This window comes from Phoxinus phoxinus (genome assembly GCF_949152265.1).
Source record: "Phoxinus phoxinus genome assembly, chromosome: 5".
In the NCBI taxonomy this organism is placed as follows: Eukaryota; Metazoa; Chordata; class Actinopteri; order Cypriniformes; family Leuciscidae; genus Phoxinus; species Phoxinus phoxinus.
The window spans coordinates 13,013,240-13,034,663 of record NC_136880.1 but is presented as its reverse complement, the minus strand read 5'-3'; the positions used below and the strand labels follow the sequence as shown (position 1 = coordinate 13,034,663).

At 38.7% G+C, this 21,424-nt stretch overlaps 2 protein-coding genes across 4 annotated transcripts in view; one reads left to right on the top strand and one right to left on the bottom strand.

Annotated features, from left to right (window-relative positions):
- Window positions 1–3,776: 3,776 nt before the first annotated feature.
- Window positions 3,777–19,312, bottom strand: cUnh1orf35 (chromosome Un C1orf35 homolog). Its single transcript, XM_079613711.1, has 8 exons — window positions 19,174–19,312; window positions 17,274–17,424; window positions 17,155–17,200; window positions 16,996–17,075; window positions 10,756–10,828; window positions 10,312–10,388; window positions 9,893–10,021; window positions 3,777–5,032 (listed from the first exon to the last, which is right to left on the bottom strand). Exons 1-8 carry the CDS (start codon window positions 19,268–19,270, stop codon window positions 4,813–4,815), a joined length of 873 nt encoding a protein of 290 aa, XP_079469837.1. The 5' UTR covers window positions 19,271–19,312; the 3' UTR covers window positions 3,777–4,812.
- The window catches only part of guk1a (guanylate kinase 1a), a 22,409-nt gene continuing 19,424 nt past the window's right edge, over window positions 18,440–21,424 (top strand). Inside the window, exon 1 of one of the 3 annotated variants that reach the window (XM_079613713.1) lies at window positions 18,440–18,753. In XM_079613713.1, the coding sequence (XP_079469839.1) occupies window positions 18,729–18,753 (25 nt within the window). In that variant the 5' untranslated portion in view covers window positions 18,440–18,728. Of the gene's footprint in view, window positions 18,754–19,535; window positions 19,774–21,424 lie in introns of those variants that run through there. The other 2 variants (XR_013797766.1, XM_079613712.1) reach the window with 2 other exon arrangements.

Below are 21,424 nucleotides of genomic sequence, written 5' to 3'. Positions count from 1 at the left end.
CTTTTACTGGCGTGCTCTTGTTAATCTGCTGCTTTGAAATATTTCTTGACTGCCATGGCAACAGTAATAAGTTGAAAAGGGTGGCTCATAACTGAACAAATAAATGGACACACATTTTGCTGATCCACATGGTGGTTAAACATCAGTTTTTACATCAGTTTTAATAAATATGTTATTTTTCAACCCCTAAGACTTAATATTAGGTTGACATTTCTGTTCTTAGGGTTTATCAAAGCAAAGTTGTAAAGTATCTCCTAAAACTTAAAAAACATATTTTGAAAAATAATTGGGGTAAGTGTATAATTGCTCATTCTTGTCAAAAGGTTGGTTAACAATTAATAAATTACACTGTTATGAGTGATATTACCTTTGTTCCATATAAAACATCTGCTGTGAGAGAAACTGTGTTTGTATAAAATAATGAGGGACAACATTTTTCAAAAAGTTTTTAATCCTGTTATTTTTAGAATTTGGTTGAAAAATGTAAAATCCAGAATATGTATGCGACATCTAGACAGTTTATTAATTTATTTTTATTTTATGAGGTCTGTTTCTCCAGATGAAATTAGAAAGTATTTTACCCAGTTGTGAGCATGTATCCTGTAGGGCAGGAAGTGAAGAGAAGCGATATATAGACATTCTGCTTTACTCATTCAGTGCCTGATGATGAGTACACATGTTTGATATTGAAAACTCATTTGGTAACATTATTTTAATGTATTATTGTAATCATAAACACTGGTTTGTAGCACAAATTATTATACCATTTACAGCATTTTGTTATTGTTACAATTTGATCTATAATGGATGACACGATACAAGTCACACACGCCTGGTGCTGAGAGTACCTAAATCATGCTGCAACATTAATACACATATAATCACACAGAGATGATAGGAAGACAATAGGACAATACAGCCCCCCAAAACAAATGTGTTCGGGTCACTTTGACCCGGAGAGGATATTCCTGTGCTCGAAAATGCTAGTTAATTTTATTGAAATGGACTAAAATTTACTGGCTTTACTCACCCAGGGTCTAGCAACTTGGCCAAAAAATTTTGATACTTTTTGTGTGTTTTCCCCCCACATTATAACACTTGTGGTGTTCCTCCCTCCCACTTTCTTACTTTTCCATAAAGATTTAATGATCTTCTTCAAATCTTTAAGACTTGTGCAGAACAAAAAAGCCCTTAAATTATATAATCTTCTGAAGGTATTTTTTGATGAAAGCCCCCTTGTGTAATATTATTTTATTTTATTTTTTATTTTTATGATTTCATTTTTGTTCTTTGTTTCTTTAAGGTTATGGTGTTATATATTCTGTTTGCTGCTATTTGGACTTATTGGAAATGTAATAAGATTGTCGTCTGAGGTTTGTTTGGTATTTTGTATGTTCTTTAAGCAATAAAAAAATAAAAAATAAAAAAAAAAAAACTTGTGGTGTTCCTGATCAAAAATGACTGGCCTACAAAAAATAGCTTCTAAATCTCTCATTATGCTACATCATCACCAAATATTAGATAAAATATTTTTGTCAGGTAAAAAACAGATCAAAAGTCAGAATGGATCAGAACATTCATAATATTATCCAGTGCCATCTGGTTGCAGATCGAGTCATCACGCCGGTATGGATCAGTGCCGATGGCTGTCGTGTTGATGAGGCCTTCACAGGGGAGAGTCTAGTTGACACAATCTCTACTGACACTTCAGGGATGCGTTGTGGTCGTGTCCAGGCGCAAGTCCACCATCTGATCTGGATCCGGCTGACTACATCATGCGTTGTGGACGTGTCCAGGTGCAGGTCCAACATCTGATCTGGATCCGGCTGACTACATCATGAGTTGTGGTCATGTCCAGGCGCAGGTCCAACATCTGATCTGGATCCGGCTGACTACATCATGTGTTGTGGACGTGTCTAGGCGCAGGTCCTCCATCTGATCTGGATATGGCCCGGATCCGGCTGACTACATCATGCGTTGTGGACGTGTCTAGGCGCAGGTCCTCCATCTGATCTGGATACGGCCCGGATCCGGCTGACTACATCATACGCTGTGATCGTGTCTAGGCGCAGGTCCTCCAACTGATCTGTATACGGCCCGGATCCGGTTGACTACATCATACGCTGTGATCGTGTCTAGGCGCAGGTCCTCCATCTGATCTGGATACGGATTTGTTCAATCCGTCAAGATAACACGTGAGTATCTCAGGGCTATAAATGATTTTTTTTAAAGCGCAAGCACAAACTCTGGCAGTGCGTTCATAAACCATGTTTAGCAAAATGGAAGCTTAGAAAATTGAGAACAAAGAATACAGTTTATTTAAAGACCGTAAAGGCTTGAAATATCTCACTTTGCATGTAATGCATCTATATAATATATTATTTTCACCTTTTAAGTTTAATTACTGAAATAAATTAACTTTTGCACGATATTCAAATTTTCACGTGTATAGCTTTATATGGTGCAAATGAGCGGTTTCTGCTGAGTCCTAAAGTATTTTTATCTTCAGTATGCATTTACATACAACATTATAAAATAATTATTTGGTAAAAGTTTAGCATTTTTAGTTTGAATATTGACCATTTTTAGGTTTTTCTGTGTGTACTCAAGCATTCCTTGCATTCCATTCATTCCTATGGGGGTCAATTGGACCCATAAGGGAAGGATTTTGTTACTTTTTTAAATTTCAACCACAAAACTCCTCGAATCCATTAAAACAATTTTTGGTGTGTATTCATGGTTCAAGTGCAACAAAAGTCACGGGGTCTTGGACCCCTCCGGTGAACACTCAATATTTATAAAAAAAAAGATATATATAAAATCCGAGTCAAAATGACCCGAGGGAAGGATGAGGCGATTTGAATGCACTATGTGTCAGGTATTTTTTTCCATCCACACTGTGTATTAAAATCGTTTAATGCATTATCCCTTACATATTGCATGTTCAGATATTCATAAAAAGGCTTGTGGGGAAAGGGTTAATCAACCTCAGAACTGTTTCAAATGACTAAATCTCACAAATGTTGATGTTCAGATGAACTGACAACTAATAAGAGCAAAGACATTCATCAAACCTGTTGAAATGTTTAGCCATCTAACTGAGGGGTTAACTGCTCATTTCTTTAAAAAGGTTTGATGTTAAGAGTTATTTGAGCAATAAGCGTCCGTGGCGAGTGCCCGGGCGTCCAGTGAGATCTGCGGTGCGTGTGCCTGGTGTGTGTGAGGGTGTTCTCTCGAGGAACTCATTAATTCTCCACTCAAACGCCTCCCTCGCCTTCTCAGCAGAAGCACTTTAATAAGTGACAAATAGGATGGGCTGGGCCTACGGGGTCAGCAGCCTGGAATCAGGCGCCCAACGAGGGGGAGGGAAAGCAATCTACAGCAACGTTCCTTTGGCCCGATTAGGCTGCCATGGATAATGCAGCCAAGCCAGTAATGCGTGGCAGGGAAGGCATGATGGTGGGAAAAGGAGGGGTGCGCTGGCTCTCTTACAGGGTGGCTTTTGTTCAGCCCACTCCTGCTGCTCCAGCGGCTTGGGGTTTGTGTGTGGCGCTCGGGCCATCCCTGGGCCGGGATTTTTGCACTTGTCTTTTGTCTGCGCTTTGCTCTTTTCTCGCATGGCCCCAGGTGCCAGCCAGCAGAATACCGCCTTTCACAGCAACTCAATGCAAATGCAAACACTCCTCTATTCTAGCGACAGGAGCGCATTCCTGCAGCCAGGACGTTTAAAATAAGAGCAGAATAGACTGAGAAAACAATAACTGAAGGATAGAGGTGTTGAGGGCAGGTGCGTTGACCATAACAATCAAGTTTATTTCACCAAACATATACAAGAATAAAAAGTCAATCACATCTGCTGTAATCGCTGGAGATCGTGTCATGACAGTGTTCTCTTTATGCATCGAAGACCAAAACGTGTCCAGATATCATTTCAGCTCCCAAAAGAAATTATATTTTGCATAAAGAGAATTAAACCTTTTTTTTTTTTTGCATTGTGTGATATTATATTCATGACAAATAAAGCCAAAATTACTCCAAAATTGTAATACGCAACTGATTTTTTGTCATTCAGATTGCTGTAATTTAAGTGATTTTTAAATAAGAATTAGCATAAATTCAAACACAGCAAGACAACAAATGGCAATATATCATTTGTTCTTTTTTAGCAGTAATGAGTATTTTGAGGGGAAATGATTTAGAAACTCTCATCCCATCTGCAAATAGAACTTTATTTCTTCTGATAAAAACAAACTAATATTTTTAGGAAAATAATCAATCTCTGCGAGTCCATATAATGCAAGTGAATGTGTGCCACTCTGTTGAAAACACCACATGACCCCAGTGGACGAGTCCATGTCTTCTGAATAGAAATGATAGGTATGTGTAAGGAAAATCCTCATATTTTTAACTTTTGAAAAAGTTTTGCTTATCATTTCTATTTGACACTCGCAACTTGCAGAGATTGCTTATTTTCCTAAAAATATTAGTTTGTGTGTTTAACGTAAGAAATAAAGTCATATACATCGCAGATGGCATGAGGGTGAATAAATGATGAGAGAATTTCATTTTTGGGAAAAGGAAATGCAGTCTCACGTTGTGTCCAGAATAAGAGTTATTAGTCTGATTAGTCTGAAGGAGAAGTTTTCCTTCCACGTTTACACGATCTCCAGGAGGAATGTATCCAGAGCTCCTCACTAGTGTGCTGCATGTGAATCTGTGCTCGCTGAGCTGCCGTGTCTCGTGGCCTAAGCTGTGCAGAGCTCGACAAAGGGGCGATCAGATCCGTTCTCGGGGTGAGGTGTGGACGGGGCATCAGGGGTCTGAGCCGGTGCGGTGGCGCCGCCGGTAGCCTGGTGACGGGGACCCGGGTCCATCAGAGGACGAGTCCGTGTCGTGCCGCTGGCGAGGGGGGGGCAGTGTCCTGCGGTCAGCCTTTGGCCCTCCTCCTGAATGGCTGTCACGGGCTCCGGCTCCACTCTGACTGCTCCTTGATGGATTAGGCCCATGGTGGTCCCGGGAATCTTTTCTCGGCCTGGGGAGCACAAAACACACCTAGACAATCATTTATTCCTGGTGAGCTTGGGAAGTTTGGCTCTGTTTGAGGGGAGAACCATAATTCAGACTATGAGAATACACAACCCTTGTCTACGGTTCATATCAAATTCACAATACACAATTTTTTCCAAAACTTCTTTATAGAAAATTATAATGTTGACGTGTATAACATCTTAATATATTCATGCTTTATAGTCGCAATTATAAGATTAGATCTGGGCGATAATATAGCTTATATTTTGCGATAATACAAGCAATCGAACCGTTTTTTAAACTCAGATTGCTATATAGTACATATCTCCCTATGCGAGTATACCGATGTATGCAGATAAAGCTGGGTGTACGTATCCAACTTTATATAAAAAGCTGGGAGATAATATGAATTACATTTTGGTGCTAAATAAAGTCAAGCAGTTGAGATTTGCAACATTTTATATATTGCTTTACATAAGCGGATTAAATTGGACAGTATATGAACAGCGGATTTACAAAGTCTACACACCTCTGTTTTTTGTGATGTAAAAAAAAGGAGAAGATAAATCATATCAGAACTTTTTTTTACCTTTTACATGTAAAAATTACAACCTATCCAATACCACGGAAAATCAAAGTGACATTTCAGAGATAAAAACTTGAAATATCCTAACTGCATAAGTGTGCACACACTTTTATGATCGAGTTTGTGGCTGTATTCAGAATGAGAATAAATCTCAGCTGTTCTTTAAAGATTTGTCTGATATCTTCCAGTTTGAATGCTTCTACTACAGATTACGAAGCATCAATGATATTGGGGCCTTTATAGTATTTGTGTAAATGTAAGTAGTTACTGTACTTAAGTATCTTTTTGGCAACTTTGTACTTTGACTTATAGTCTCAAAGATATTGGCAACTTTTACTCTCTACTCGACTACATTTTTGAGTGACTATATGTACTCTTCACTCCAATAGATTTGTAATGAGAAATGAAATTACTTATTAAATTTTTTAAGGCACCTAACTTTTCTGCAGCAGTATTTCTGCTATAAAAGAAGCGATACGGGCATCTACAGGACATTGAAGGAACTATCCCTTACGAAAAATAAGTTTTATCAGTACAAATGAGAAATGTAGTTGTGCACTTAAAGTTTAGTACTGTTCCACTTATAGTACGCTTAAGCATATACTTTTATATAATAAAAAGTGGGCCAATTTAGCCCCATCAGTATTGAAATAGTACAATAGTATACTACCAGTACATTGATATTAGTATACTTACTGCATAAAGTGAATTATACTTAAAAAATTGACCTGAACTTTACTTTAGTATACTTCATTAAATGAACCTTTTTTTGTAAGGGATATCTTGTGCATTGCCTTCACTCTCCCGAACCCGTCAACAAGGCTACTTTACACGAATGTGAGTAGCATGTAGTTGCTGAATCTCAGGTGTTTCATATATGAGATGAGGACATCCACTGATGAGGCCCAAACCAGCACTTAAGGTCCTGAGTCCGAAATTTTCATATGCATTTTTTCGTATTCGTGATTCGCCATTCAAACGCCATTCAAACGCTTGCTACGGATGCGAAAAACGCAGAAAATCGAACCCGAATTTTTTTATGACGACCGAAAGTTTCAGAAGCAGTGTGCAAGCGTGATTGACAAAACGTGAGGTCGAATTAATTTTTTTAACGTGCGTAAATTTCGGACTCAGTGTGCAAGGACCTTTAAGAGCGCTTAACTGAGGCTTCACTGTTTGTAGACTTTTAAGAGGCGGTTGTGTCCACCTTGATTAATTGCACTACTGAGATTTTTGTTGAGGACTAATGCATATTTGGGCCTACAGTCAGTATGAGTAAAATACTATCAAGACTAGATACTCGAGCCTGGTCTGTGACACCGGGGGTTAAAGGCTAGTCCCAGGCTAAAATGAGTGTGAGCTGTTTGAACTGACAGACACTTATATCTGAGATACCTTAAAATGTCACTGCCATTGTTTTGACTCAAGAGTCATTGATCTCAACATTTACTTCAGGTATGGTTTACAGGTTCTCTTTACATCTCTGGATCCAAGCACCAGTTGATTTTGTTATAGACTTTTGTGTTGTCTGCTCAAAAGCTGAGAATGAAGAGAACTTCCCCCTTTCAGTGGGACAATGATCCACAACACATCTAATCCAACAGAAGTATGGCTTCAGCAAAGACAGATGGGTGTTTTATAATGGCCCAGACCGGACTCCTATAGAGAATATGTAAGGGGACCTGAAGAGGACCGTGCACATGAGATGCCATGATCACAAGTTAACAGATCTGCAATGTTTTTGCAAAAAGTGGGAAAATATTCCCAAGTCAAGATGTGGCACGCTGACAGACTCCTATTTAAACAGACTTGGTGCTGTACTAAAAGGTGCTTCACCTAGTATTGATCAGGGGTGTGAACAAAAATGCAGCTAGTTATTACAAGTTTTAAAAAAATTCTTTAAAGTGTGTCACTTTGGTTTTCAGTTGCATTGCAGAGGTTGCAATTTTTACATTCAAGGTGCAAAAATATGATTTATCTTTGTTTAATTTTTTACATCACATTTTGTGTCATCACTGCTCAGCGATTAAGTGGCAAAGCTATTTTATCGCTAAAATCCATCGGGCAACGTTGACAAGTTTGTGTGTGTGTGTGCAGCACGATCTCCGGCGACTGACGCGTGCGCGTGTGTGTGTGTTTGCTTCAATGAAAACAGAGCATTAATATGGAAAGGTGATTAAACTGACTGGGAACTACCTGTGCATTAAACTACTTTATTGCACACCTTCCAGCCAATCAGAATAGAGTATTCAGACAGACCGTGGTATGAATGGCTTTAAATGACTATAGTGTATTTATGCATGAATGTAAAGTAGGATGTCATATATCCAACTTTTAATATATTGATGGGGGATACTATAGTTTAAATTTGAACCCTAAAAATCACGCAGTTGAGACCTGCTATAGTAGTACATATCGCGAAGCGTGAGTGTACTTTATGTAGTGAATATATGTAATGAAGCTTATGAGGTTTTGTTCGATTTACAAAAAGTTGGTGGTGTGTAACACTGATACGGTTGTAACACTCTCAATATTAGCGATGTTACATCAATAAATAGATATAAATCACAGTTCAAAATGTTGATCCCTCATCCTAAGCAGTTTAAGTGTCACAGTCACAGAGGCATAAGTGAAGTAAAATATTAATTATTAAACGGATAGTTCCAGTCCTTGATTCTGATTGGTTGAGCAGTGTTCGAAGCATTGTAAATTACTCAACAAACACACACCTGTGATCATAGATACACACAATAAAGGCTAGATGTCTTACGGCGGAGTCTCTAACGTCATCACCCGGTGGCCATCTTGTCACAGGCAAGCTTTCTGGCGGGCTCTGTGGTTCCTGATGATCTGCACGAATGCAAATACTCCTATCTCGCTGAAATCTTGACGGATTTACAAACGGTTTGGTTTCTTACAAATGTTATTAATGTGGCTATAATTCTGGATGCTTGAACATGTTGAAATATATAATATTATAATTATTCATAAGTATGCAGTGTCATAACTACATCTCTGATGTTTATAACAAACCCACCCGTTTGAAAATCGGTAGAAAATTGAGCAAGTTATGGTTATTTAAAAAGTACATGCACCATTAAAACACAATGTTACGAGTGAGCGAGCTGACTGTGACAAGATGGCCGCCAGGTGCGGACGTCGACCTCCATTGGCCAGCAACGCAGACGAGACATCTAGCCTTTATTATGTATGTCTATGCCTGTGACTGACCGCATTACATTAGTGTTATATACCCTAATCAAGTTTATTGTTTTGTTCTTCCCTCATATTTTAAATGATATATCCCCTCCGGACATCACTTTGGGCCTCTAATGTATGAGATGAATAATTACTAAACACTGCAAATGTGTATCTGTCTGCATCTACTGTCGTCGTCGTCATCATATCCAGTGACCTTCACCAATTATTGATTCTGGAAGTCTGGACAAAAATATTTGAAACCTGGAAGACTTTGGCCATGTATTGTCATTGCTGTTTTCATGTTTATTCATGTTTTTGTTCATGTAATGCAGGGATTCCCAAACTGTTTTGAACCCTTTTTAATTTTAATTTAATATTTCAATAATTTAATCAAATGTGTATGTTCACGACTCTCTGATTAATCCTGTTAATGGACACATTGACATGCAGGTAAACAAATAAAAAAAATTCTATGTTTAGTGTTCAAGTATTTTATTTTGATTGATTTTATTTAAAAATTATTTATTGTAAAATATATTTTTTTTTGTGATTTACTTATTAACCAACTCACGAACTCTCTGCATTTTTCTCACTAACCCTTGTTAGAAACTCGTAAATGGCGTAAATGAATGTTAAATGCACTTCATGACAACAAAGAATGGAATTTTTCTCTTTCTCTCATATCAATATGGCACACAATAATCCTATTCAAATCTGTGATAAAAGTGTTAGGTCAAAATCTATAAGTCTATAATCTAAAAGTTTTTTTTTTTTTTATCTTAGAAGCTCACCAAGTTTTTGAACAGACCAGAATAGTTTAATAATTTTCTTCAACCCAAACAAAGTTGCACCACTGTCTTCAAAAGGACAGTATTATGTAACAAGAAGAGGAAACTAACTAAAAGATGTGATGAACTAAAGCAGGTGAATTGTGTTACACCGCCCTCTTGTGAAGAAACTGTGTTACACCTTAGAGAAATTAAAAATCTATAGGTTTACATATAAAATAATCTATAACAAAAAGTAAACAAGGGTATTTAGTTCATTGACACAATGGGAAAAATATACACCGTTTACCTTTTACTGCAGATTTCAGAGTCCGAATCTGAAGAGTCCCTTCTGCTTCTGTGTTTCGACTTCTCTTTTCTCCTCTTTTTCTCCTTCTTACTCTTCTTTTCCTTCTTACTCTTCTTTTTGCTGTCAGATCTGTAATTAACATCAGGTCTCAACTTAGATATTTTACCTTTTTGTCAGTAGTATCTTTTTTGTACTTATGAATTCTCATGTTTCATCTTTTCCATCTTTAAAATTTATTCAAATATAATTTTTGGCGAAAAGATGTTAAATATAATCTTGTTTTTATACAACAACAAAAAAATATATATAATTAATTAAAAAAACTAGAGGGGTAGTTTAAGCCAAAATCAACAAGTCTTTAAAATCATAAAATGGATCAAACTTTTCTTCTTCTTCTGTGAATCATTTAGTCTATCTACCGTTTATCTCCTTTATCATGTCTGTTGGACTCCTCCGGCGTCTTAGCGGCTTCTTGCGGTCTGTCAGCTTTATGATGCTGGCAACAAATACATTTGAGTGTTAATAAGTTTGAGTGTTTTGATGTTCTTGTTCAAGAGCAAGACATTACAGTGGCTGTAGCGTTTCTAACAGTGCTATTCAATAAAACCACATGATTACTTGCGTTTGATACTTCATTTGAATCAATTATTATTACCTCATTGTTATTATACAGTATACTGTAAGTATTTTAAGTAATTTTAAAGGCTATTGTTCACTTAGGACTATTTTTAGTACCACAAAGTAATCGACCGATTACTCTATTACTGAAATAATCGTCAGTGACAGCTGTACTTCAGATATGAGCCATGACACATTCTTCAAATCAAATTAGCATTAAAAACTGATGATCTATATCTACATACCGTGAAAACCGGCAAACCCATTTTTACAGCTTCCTTTTCTTGCTTGGAAAGCAGCATCCCTCTCGCCCCGGCCCTGGTGAAGAAGAAAAGCAGAATCTCACAATGTTACATTCGACTTATAAATAAAACTGAGATGAAAATAGAGGAGCAAGTTACAGACTAAAGCTACTTCATACACTGAAAAAAAAAAATGGATTTGATTTTGTCTAACATTTTACATCACACTTTCACACTTCTAAACCTCAGCATCTCTATACAGAAGGGTATTCCAGAAAGCAAGGTTATCTTTCCACATATACCCTGAACTTAATCCACACCTTGCTTAGTCACGGTATGAAGACACGGCTCAGTAAACCCAGAGTATGAAATTCAGAGTTAACAGTGATTAACAGCAAAAATTTAAAAATTAAACAATATTCATGATTCTGGAGCTGAAAATACAGAAGCACTCTTTCACTGACTAGATACATTTAAAATAATGTAGGCCACTTTTTACTGGTAACATCAGACATTTGGTATTATCAGGACCCACACATATTCCCCCATTGCATTATTATACATTATATTCAACATTATATAATAGTTTAATGTAACTGACACTAAAACTCTGTAAACTTGAATTTTTTCTCACACAGTAATTTTCATTTTGGGTGAATTACACACAGTACATTGTGACCATGTCGCCATCCACGATACACATGGTTGCATTTGTGTTTTGCGACACGTGACACGATATATTGTTACACGGTCATATAATTAGAATATCATGAAAAAGTTGATTTAATTCAGTAATTCCATTCAAAAAGGGAAACTTGTATATTATATTCATTCATTACACACAGACTGATATATGTCAAATGTTTATTTGTTTTGATTATTATAACTGACAACTAATGAAAATCCCAAATTCAGTATCTCAGAAAATTAAAATATTACTTAAGACCAATACAAAAAAAGGATTTTTTAGAAATGCTGGCCAACTGAAAAGTCTGAGCATGAAAAGTATGAGCATGTCCAGCACTCAATACTTAGTTGCGGCTCCTTTTGCCTGAGTTACTGCAGCAATGCGCCGTGATGGAGTCGGTCAGTCTGTGGCACAGCTCAGGTGTTATGAGAGCCCAGGTTGCTCTGATAGTGGCCTTCAGCTCTTCTGCACTGTTGGGTCTGGCGTTTCACATCTTCCTCTTCACAATACCCCATAGATTTTCTACAGGGTTAAGGTCAGGCGAGTTTGCTGGCCAATTAAGAACAGGGATACCATGGTCCTTAAACCAGGTACTGGTGGCTTTGGCACTGTGTGCAGATGACAAGTCCTGTTGGAAAATGAAATCTGCATCTCCATAAAGTTGGTCAGCAGCAGGAAGCATGAAGTGCTCTAAAACTTCCTGGTAGACGGCTGCGTTGACTTTGTACCTCAGAAAACACAGTGGACCAACACCAGCAGATGACACCCCTGAAGGATAACAAATTTTAAGAATCTATTTCATTTTAGGTTTAACTGATGATTATTGAGTTTCCAGCAGTAGATTCCGGCCAGACTTGTAAATGAGTCAAATCATTGAATTCTCTCACCTTTAGTTCTGCAAATTACTTTCAGAGCCATTTGCTCAAGGTACAGCGGTGCCTTTGTCTCTATGATAATGTTAAGGTTTGAGCAATCAAGTCAGGATGATTGGATTAGCAATACAATAGCTGATTGGCTCGGGTTCTCTAGAGCAATCTAGAGAACCTGCCATACTGGTTTTTGCTGGATAAGAAGACTCCTCCCCCTGGGAATGTATATAACTACAATGTATACTGTTTAGATTTAGACTGTTTGAAAGAATTGCAGCCACGCGCAATAAAGAAGAACTTCTGCTTGAACGTGATCCAAACGTCTCCTGGTATTTGCTTAGAAGAAGGAAAAGTTTCCTACAGTTTTGGTGCCTTGTGACCCGGATAGAGCTACTCACAAAGATCTGACTGAGTTCCAGCTTCCTCCAACCTGAATCCTCAACAAAGATCTCAACTGACTGAGTTCCAGACTGAATCTCAAACAAAGATCTGCTTTCCAGACTGCATCTTTTGGAATCCAGAGCAAAACTTCCAGCTGAACAAAGCAAGGTCTGGTGAGTGCGACTATCCAAAAGAACCTACAATACCAGTACAAAAGTGTGATCCTCTGCGCCGACAGAGAAGCGTTAAACAAACAGCTGCAAGTTTTGTTAACTAAGTTATCCTCTAAAGTTTTTCTTTTAGAGATGAAAGTTATCCTCTGTTTTTAGGCAGGGAAGTTTAGCATTACGCTAATATTTTGGTATCCTCTGTTCTCAGGCAGGGAAGAATAGCATTACGTGCTAATATTTTGTTTTTGTTGGTATCCTCTGTTCTCAGGCAGGGAAGAATAGCATTACGTGCTAATATTTTGTTTTTGTTGGTATCCTCTGTTCTCAGGCAGGGAAGAATAGCATTACGTGCTAATATTTTGTTTTTGTTGGTATCCTCTGTTCTCAGGCAGGGAAGAATAGCATTACGTGCTAATATTTTGTTACCCTCTACGTTTGCTAGAGACGATTCATTTCTTTTATTTTGGTTTATCCTCTGCTTTCTTGTTAGGCAGGGAAGATTAGCATTACGTGCTAGTTATTTTGTTTATCCTTTGTTTCACAGAGAAGGTTAGCATTATGTGCTGATATTTTGGTTTATCCTCTGCTAGGCAGGGAAGATTTTAACAGATACATGTTAAGATTTGTATGTATCCTCTTGCTAGAGAAGGCCTGTCCTTTGTAAGCTAGAGAAGATTAGCGTCATGTGCTAATAAGATTGTACCCTCTGTTTGTAAGACAGTAGAGAGAAGTTTAGTGTTTGTTTGTGTGGTAACATAGAAATTCACAATGTTTAGGAAAAGTACTAGACTGACTACCCCTTTATGGACAGATAGTGAATTCAAGTCTTTGTTATCAGAGCACATGGACTCCATCGTGACTGAGCCAGTCAGATTGAATTTAACAAAGAAATTTGGCATTGATGCAGACAAAGTATGGTCAATTGAAGATTGCAAGAAAGTGTTGGGTGCATGTATCAGGAAGAAAAATGTGAAAGGTATTATCTTATGTCACAGAGAGTTTAGCTTATCCATTGTACAAGAACAGGCTCGTTGTATTGATAAGTTAAATGAACAGAACAAACCATTGCACACTCGAATGTCCTGTCTCACAGACAAGGTGGGCGGTAACAAGGCCTCAACCAAATGTGTCTCAGAAGACCAACAGTCAGATGAAAGCTATCCTGATCTACAGTCTTTTGATAGTATAGAGGACAATGTCAATGCAGATGTAAATGCAGTTGAAGTGTGCGTAGCTAGACAAAAGCCTCAGGGAAAAGGGGTTGACACAGTTTCATTTGCAACCCCCATATTGCCACCAAAAGCAGTCAAAACATCTTTAGGTCCTAAAGATATTGAGAGAATTGCTGAATGTTTGCCATCCGTGCAAAGAAATTTTTCTGAGTTTAGGAGAGAGTTGTCCAAAAAGATGCGGCTCTATGATATGACTCTAGCTGAAGTCACCCAGCTAATATCACAGATCTTGACTGAGTCAGAATTCAATCATTTTGAAAATGCTGTAAACAATTCTGAACTGCAACAGGCCAATAAAGATGAATTGAGAGAGGAAGTTCTGAGAGTGTTAACGGACATTGTTGGACCAAAAGTGGATTGGTCAAAGCTCACTAGTTGTTTACAGAAGAAGGATGAAACTGTTTGTGAGTACACAGAAAGGTTTTGCCAGACCGCTGCAGCTTACAGCGGAATTGCTGACACGTCAGAGAAGGTGCTAGGTGATAATGGTCCCCTAGTTCGCACATGGTTTCAGGGTCTTCTGTCAGAACACAAAAATGCATTGCCTTACTTAGAAATAACATGGTCCAGTAGAACCCTGGAAGACAACCTGGACAGTTTAGTCACTTGGGAAAGAGACTTTGATGTCAGAGAGAGAGTAAGAATTGCAGCAGTTACTGTTAAGGTCAACTCAGAGAAGCCAAAGAAACGCAAGAGTCCTAGAGAAGCCAGTTGTTCTTACTGTGGCAAGCACGGACATTTTGGGAAAGAATGTAGAAAAAACAAGCATAACTTAAGACAAGTTAACAATGTTATGCAGCTTTTACTCCATTTGTTTACTAGTTTGAAGCAACCCCTCCCCTCGTCATTGAACTCGTGGTTGTTTCCCCAACCTACAGGGACAGGATAGGACACATGGACCAGTGAGGAGCCCAGGGAAGAACCGGAAGCAACAAGCTTTCGGGGGCCAACCCTTGCGGTGAAGACTCCCTTATAGGCCTTTCCCCTCCACTAGTCCATCCTCACCTCACTGTTCCTTTTAGGTGTCTCATGAATAAAGTATTAGGGAAAGAAGGAACAACAAATAGCAGACTCAGATTGAACAGAGGATACAACCAGTCTTTACAACAAATACTGCTCTGTTGCCGTTTTCTCTTTTGTTTTCTTTCTTCCTCTGTGCAGATACCACATGGCTGTCCTGAGACCCATATGCACCGACCTCCTCACCTGCATATGAAGCCACAAACTTCCAGAAAACGACTCGATCCACTGCTGAGCCAACTATCACGAAGAAAAATAAAAAATACACAACGCAGAGAATCACATACGTTCCGTATGTCAACAGTGGAACCTTCAGTCATCCATCGAACATGATCAAGATTGTCACACTACTAACCATCATGGACATCGCGCAAAGTGTAGACTCCAGAAACAACATATTCTTAGAGCTAATGAATATGTCAAGAACGCCTTGTTTGCTGGAAAGAACGTTGCATGGCACATGCAACTTCAGCTTCTGCCACAAACAAAGAACATGGCTGCTTTCCAGGACTCACTTGTGCACAACCATGGTGGGGAAAGAACTTTAACAAAATCCAACAAGACATTCTTGATTTTTCAGCAAAATTACACCAGATGACTGAAAGTTTTCACGAACCCTAATTGCATGTTTGTTTCTGTGTCCGCATGCAATTACAGAAGAACTACACAGAATAAGTTATATGTGCCTGTAATTTACACCAGTTACAAGAATGAACTTTTAAGTGTTTAAATTTGTATATTATGTGAGAGTTTTAAAGAACTCTCAAACGGGGGACTGAAGGATAACAAATTTTAAGAATCTATTTCATTTTAGGTTTAACTGATGATTATTGAGTTTCCAGCAGTAGATTCCGGCCAGACTTGTAAATGAGTCAAATCATTGAATTCTCTCACCTTTAGTTCTGCAAATTACTTTCAGAGCCATTTGCTCAAGGTACAGCGGTGCCTTTGTCTCTATGATAATGTTAAGGTTTGAGCAATCAAGTCAGGATGATTGGATTAGCAATACAATAGCTGATTGGCTCGGGTTCTCTAGAGCAATCTAGAGAACCTGCCATACTGGTTTTTGCTGGATAAGAAGACTCCTCCCCCTGGGAATGTATATAACTACAATGTATACTGTTTAGATTTAGACTGTTTGAAAGAATTGCAGCCGCGATCAATAAAGAACTTCTGCTTGAACGTGATCCAAACATCTCCTGGTATTTGCTTAGAAGAAGGAAAAGTTTCCTACACCCCAAACCATCACTGACTGTGGAAACTTCACACTGGACTTCAAGCAACGTGGATTCTGTGCCTCTCCTCTCTTCCTCCAGACTCTGGGACCGCGATTTACAAACGAGATGCAAAATTTGCTCTCATCAGGAAAGAGGACTTTGGTCCACTGTGCTTTATTAAATCCAGAGTCAACGCAGCCGTCTACCAGGACATCTTCAGAGCACTTCATGCTTCCTTCATTTTCCAGCAGGATTTGCACCTGCCCACACTGCCAAAAGAACCAACACCTGGTTCAATGACCCTATTTGGTCAGTGTAATTACTGTGTGAGTTCATGTAGTATTCTAGTTTTCTGGGATTTTGATTTTGTGGGTTTCATAAGCTGTAAGCCATAATCATCAAAATTATAACAAATAAAGGCTTGAAATATCTCACTTTGCAATGTAATGAGTCTATATAATATATTAGTTTCACCTGTTAAGTTGAATTCTTGAAATAAATCAACTTTTTGATGATATTCTAATTATATGACCAGCACCTGTATGTTCATTAGGGTATTTTTATGGTGGAATAAGTTACTCAGAGCATAAGTGTATTTTTAACAGGCAAAGAGATCAAGCAAACTTGTCACAAAAGCTGGCGACGAACACACAGCGCCGGCTTTACCTGGAGCTTCCGAGCCCAGAGACCCGGTCCACGTCCCGCTCCTCCCCCTCTCCTTCCCTCCGGCACACGTCGGCAAGATCCTGCCAGCAACACACATGTGCGTCAGAAAATGCAACAAGAAATGCTGCAAATAATTAAAAATGCTTTACAAACGCAAACCTCTTTGGTGAGACCAGTTGGTTGTTTTTTGATGGTTTTATGACCCCTGAAACAGACGGAAACATTAAGACTTGTGCTGACTGTATTGGACGGGCCACTGATCGACCGAGCGCACTCACAGTGCTGCCAACATGGCCTCGTGCTCGGCCTCCCGCACCGCCGCCATCTCCTCCTCTCGAGACACCGCTGCGCCACCCTTCTTATCTCGGGCGTACCACGTCAAGTCCTTGCCCTTCTGCCAGCGTCCAACCGGCGCCATCAGGGAATTCCCTGAGGAAGACAAACAAGACCTGGTCACACTTTAGTTTTTAGTTTTTGGGAAAACATATTCACTATGACTTTTGTCCCAACAAGCTCCTAATTGGCTGCTTATTAAAGGTTAGTAAGGTAGTTGTTGTAGTGGTTAGGTTTAGGTACTGGGACATAGAGTATGGTCATGCAGACTAAGGTATCAATGTGTGTTTTATAAATACTGATAAACAGCCAATATGGTACTATATAAACTAATCAGCAACAATTTAATAGTGAGAATTGGTCCCTAAACTAAAGCATTACCCAAGACATTAGGCGAATCTTACATAACATGTCAAGAACAAGCAATATTTCACCCCAAAATCAAAAGAAAAAAACAAGAAATTATATTTAGCTTATATAAAAAAGAAACCTATGACCATCAGAGCAATTAAGATTAACTAGCCTACTACATTAGACAATTAACTACATTTCCCCCCATCATTTGCATTATCATATAAAGCATAAAAATCTCATTATTATAGGGCAATGTTGAAAATATGTTACATTATTAAAGATTATTGTTAGACAAATTTAACTATTTAAATTATATTTGCACCACATTGATTGTAGTATTGGTTGTACTGCATTTAATTTATGGCCAATGTAATTAAAGAAAACATGAAAATTATATTTATTTGCATATGGTGATGCGCATTTATTGGAAAATGTGCCAAACTATCATGAAAATATATATAATATTAGAATACTAAAACTATTTATGGTGTATAATAATTTTCTTTTTGCAATACATGTAATATTTTGATAATACATAATTGTCCTTATCAGTTAACATTATTAAACGGTATTTAATTAATTGTTTAATACGTTTGTAACAGAAATATAGCTATATATTGCCCTTCTCTGACTGATAGACACAAGATAAGCAAGCAACTTTGTAAGTTAAATGTCTTGGGGGTTAAAAAACTGCGTGGTACGTCAAATGCGCACATGGTACATCACATTATGAATCTACTATGATGAAGAACGCTTTCTTGAACAGGTTGCGTCACGTCTGCCCAGTGGGCCTCACTGACGTCATCACGGCATGAGCTACGCATGCGCAGTAGAAGGATTCCTGCAGGACGCTGGGGAAAGATTACCTAGCAACGACCGCATGACCTTATTAATATTCAGATGCTGAGCCTTTGCCATAGTAGGATTCGGGAACTGACGTGCCGCGTGCACGTCTCGTGCGACACTGGCACTTTAACTAGAAAGGCAACACGTCACCTACACACAACTGAGTCCGATACTTACACATTAAACTAACAGGCGTTGTAATGAGAGATCATACCAAGGAAAAAGGTAGGAATGTCTGACTTTACATTACAATTAAAGTTACTGAGGACTTTAAACAGAAGAACACATGCAAGTTAATGCAACGTGTACCCAGAGGACAAACTGTCATGGACAAGCCATGCTGATATCGATTAGCAATATATTTACAGAAAAGCAAACCAACTAACGTTACTCATTTCAAGTCTGCTAACTTACAATATCCTCACGAGTTGTTAGCTTTCTGAACAGGTCCGTGTGCCCGTAAACTACTAAATGTGATCACAGAGACCAGTTACATGAGCTCTACTTCACAATTGTTAGTTAATTCAAGCGTGTAAAGTGCACAAGAGATCACGCCTCTCTGAATATAACGCTATAGAGAGAGAATATAGCGCACACAATAATAGCGCGGACCGAGTTAGCGGCTAACGTTAGCTCGACACTTACCCAGATAGTTCTCTCTGTGTTTGTCCACTTTCACTTCATCCCAGTTGAACTGGTCCTGACCCCCTCTCACCCCTCCAGATCTCGACGAGCCGAACATGACTTCTGCTCAATACCCAGGCACACGTCCAGCCTCCCGGAGGCACTGAGAGATGCTTTACGCGCGTAGTGGAAGAGGAGTCAGGCCGTGGCTTTCCACAACATCCGGGAACCCGCTCGTCTTTACTTAGCAACACGTTCAGCACGAAGAGCTCTTTTAACGGCCACAAACAGTATCTCGTCGAGCAAGCTCTATTCACAACGACACACAAAAAAACGATTTCTTACAAAAAACAACAAAGCGCATGCAGTGTCGTGAATAGGAAAATGTGATGTGCACATCATCTGCCGCCGGGCGCGCGCTTCACTGATGATGTTTTGGAGATCTGCGGGACTGTCCGCGGCTGATGACGTCACCGGCGGGCATCAGTAATGGCTTTCACGCGAAAGCCGGTCACCTGAGCGAGAAAGCAAGATTTTAGGCGGAGGGGGGGAAGACATTCTCCCGATTTTTGATCACTCGTTTCCCAATGTATGTGAGGTTTATCTCCAGGCTTTTTTCAGGTGAGTTGGCATGAGCTGCCGCTTTAAATCCTCGCCAGTTGCATCATCCTTTCCAGTCCCAGTGTTATTATACAGATTAGTTGTGAAGTGCCATTATAATGTTGACTTTTCGTAAGGCTTAATTTTATTGCATGCATACTTTTAACGTTACTAGTAGCGGATTATTTTTATTAATCGCGTTCGGTGTGTTTCAAAGTGAACCTGCTGCGTTATGCTTTAGTCATATGCATGTCATAAACATGTAATGCATTATGCAAGCATTTATATGATAATACAGTGCTGTGCATATGCCTGTTTATTAAGGGTTTTTGATTGTACAGTGTAAAGATATGGAAGCTACAGTGTGGTCCAAAAATAAGTGAAAAAGTTTCTGGTTTCCATTTTTGTAATGTAATATAAACAAAAAGGAGTAATAAAGCACAATATCAGCCTGACATCTGAGAAAAACCTAATTGAAAAATTAACCTGAAATTGAAGCAAGAGTTAGATCTCTAAATAATGAAATATGTGATGTTTCAGTCAGCACTTCTAACAGTCAAAAGGCTAGGCAGGTAAACATGTGGAAGAAGACAAAAGTGTTTTTTCGAGCAATCTCAGTCTGACTCTGAGCAGAACATTATTCCACAATGGTCAACAAACAGGCAATAGCAAAAAAAGACTACACTGGGTTTAATCTCTTTAAATGTGCATCCTTGTACTTTCCTCGCTTCCTGGCTCTGCTAAATGTTAGGAAAGGATGCAGCGAATGAATCTGAGGAATCGAAACACAACTTCTTTGTAAATTGTTATATTCTTGATCACTTCAAAATGTCATCCGCTGCGCCCAAAGGATATGTCCTCATGTTGAGGTTTGGTGGTCTAAGACAGTCATACTGAATATTGGTCAAGCGAGAAGCCCTGTTGAAATGTGTGAAATGCACTTTTAAAAAGGGGGTGCATGATCTTGCCAAAATTTCATATCACGATCTAAATCGTGATCTTCCCAATTTTGAGATACATTATCGATAAAATCCAGATTGGAACAAGGCAAGCCTATGGACTTCTCTGTTTGCACAATTTTTTAAATGCCGTATTGCATTTAACAATCAGTTGTCAAAATAATGAAACCCTACAAAGTCTTCACTGTATGAATTGATTCTTATTAAAACTACTAAAGTGATTCAGTCAACAGTAGTGAGTGATTTTGTGTCTTTAGTTTAACAGACAGCAGCCAGTATTTGCACTTGGTTTAAAGACAGAATGCATGGATCTAATATAATGACATACATCCAATTTCTCAGACATAACTGACTGTCTTTATACTCGCCAAGATGGACATTTTGACACATTTTCTGTGTATATTAGACCGTTTAGGTGCGCGCCTGAACCCCAGGTATACTTTGCTCATCCGTGTTTCGCTCCGTCTTGCAGCGCACACAGAAAGTGTCTTTCGCAGTTTAGTGCACTTTTAATAACTCATTTTAAAGTAAAGCATTTCCCGCTGTTGACTGATTTGGACAGTTTTGGACTTTAAGGAAAGCTGAACGCACATAGCTTTAGACTTAGTGGAAAGGAATGACATGTGACATAATGTTCACATTATCTTGATTATCACATTTCCACAATCATTAGAAGCACGGGCGTGGGAACCAGACTCGCATTGGGACAAGAC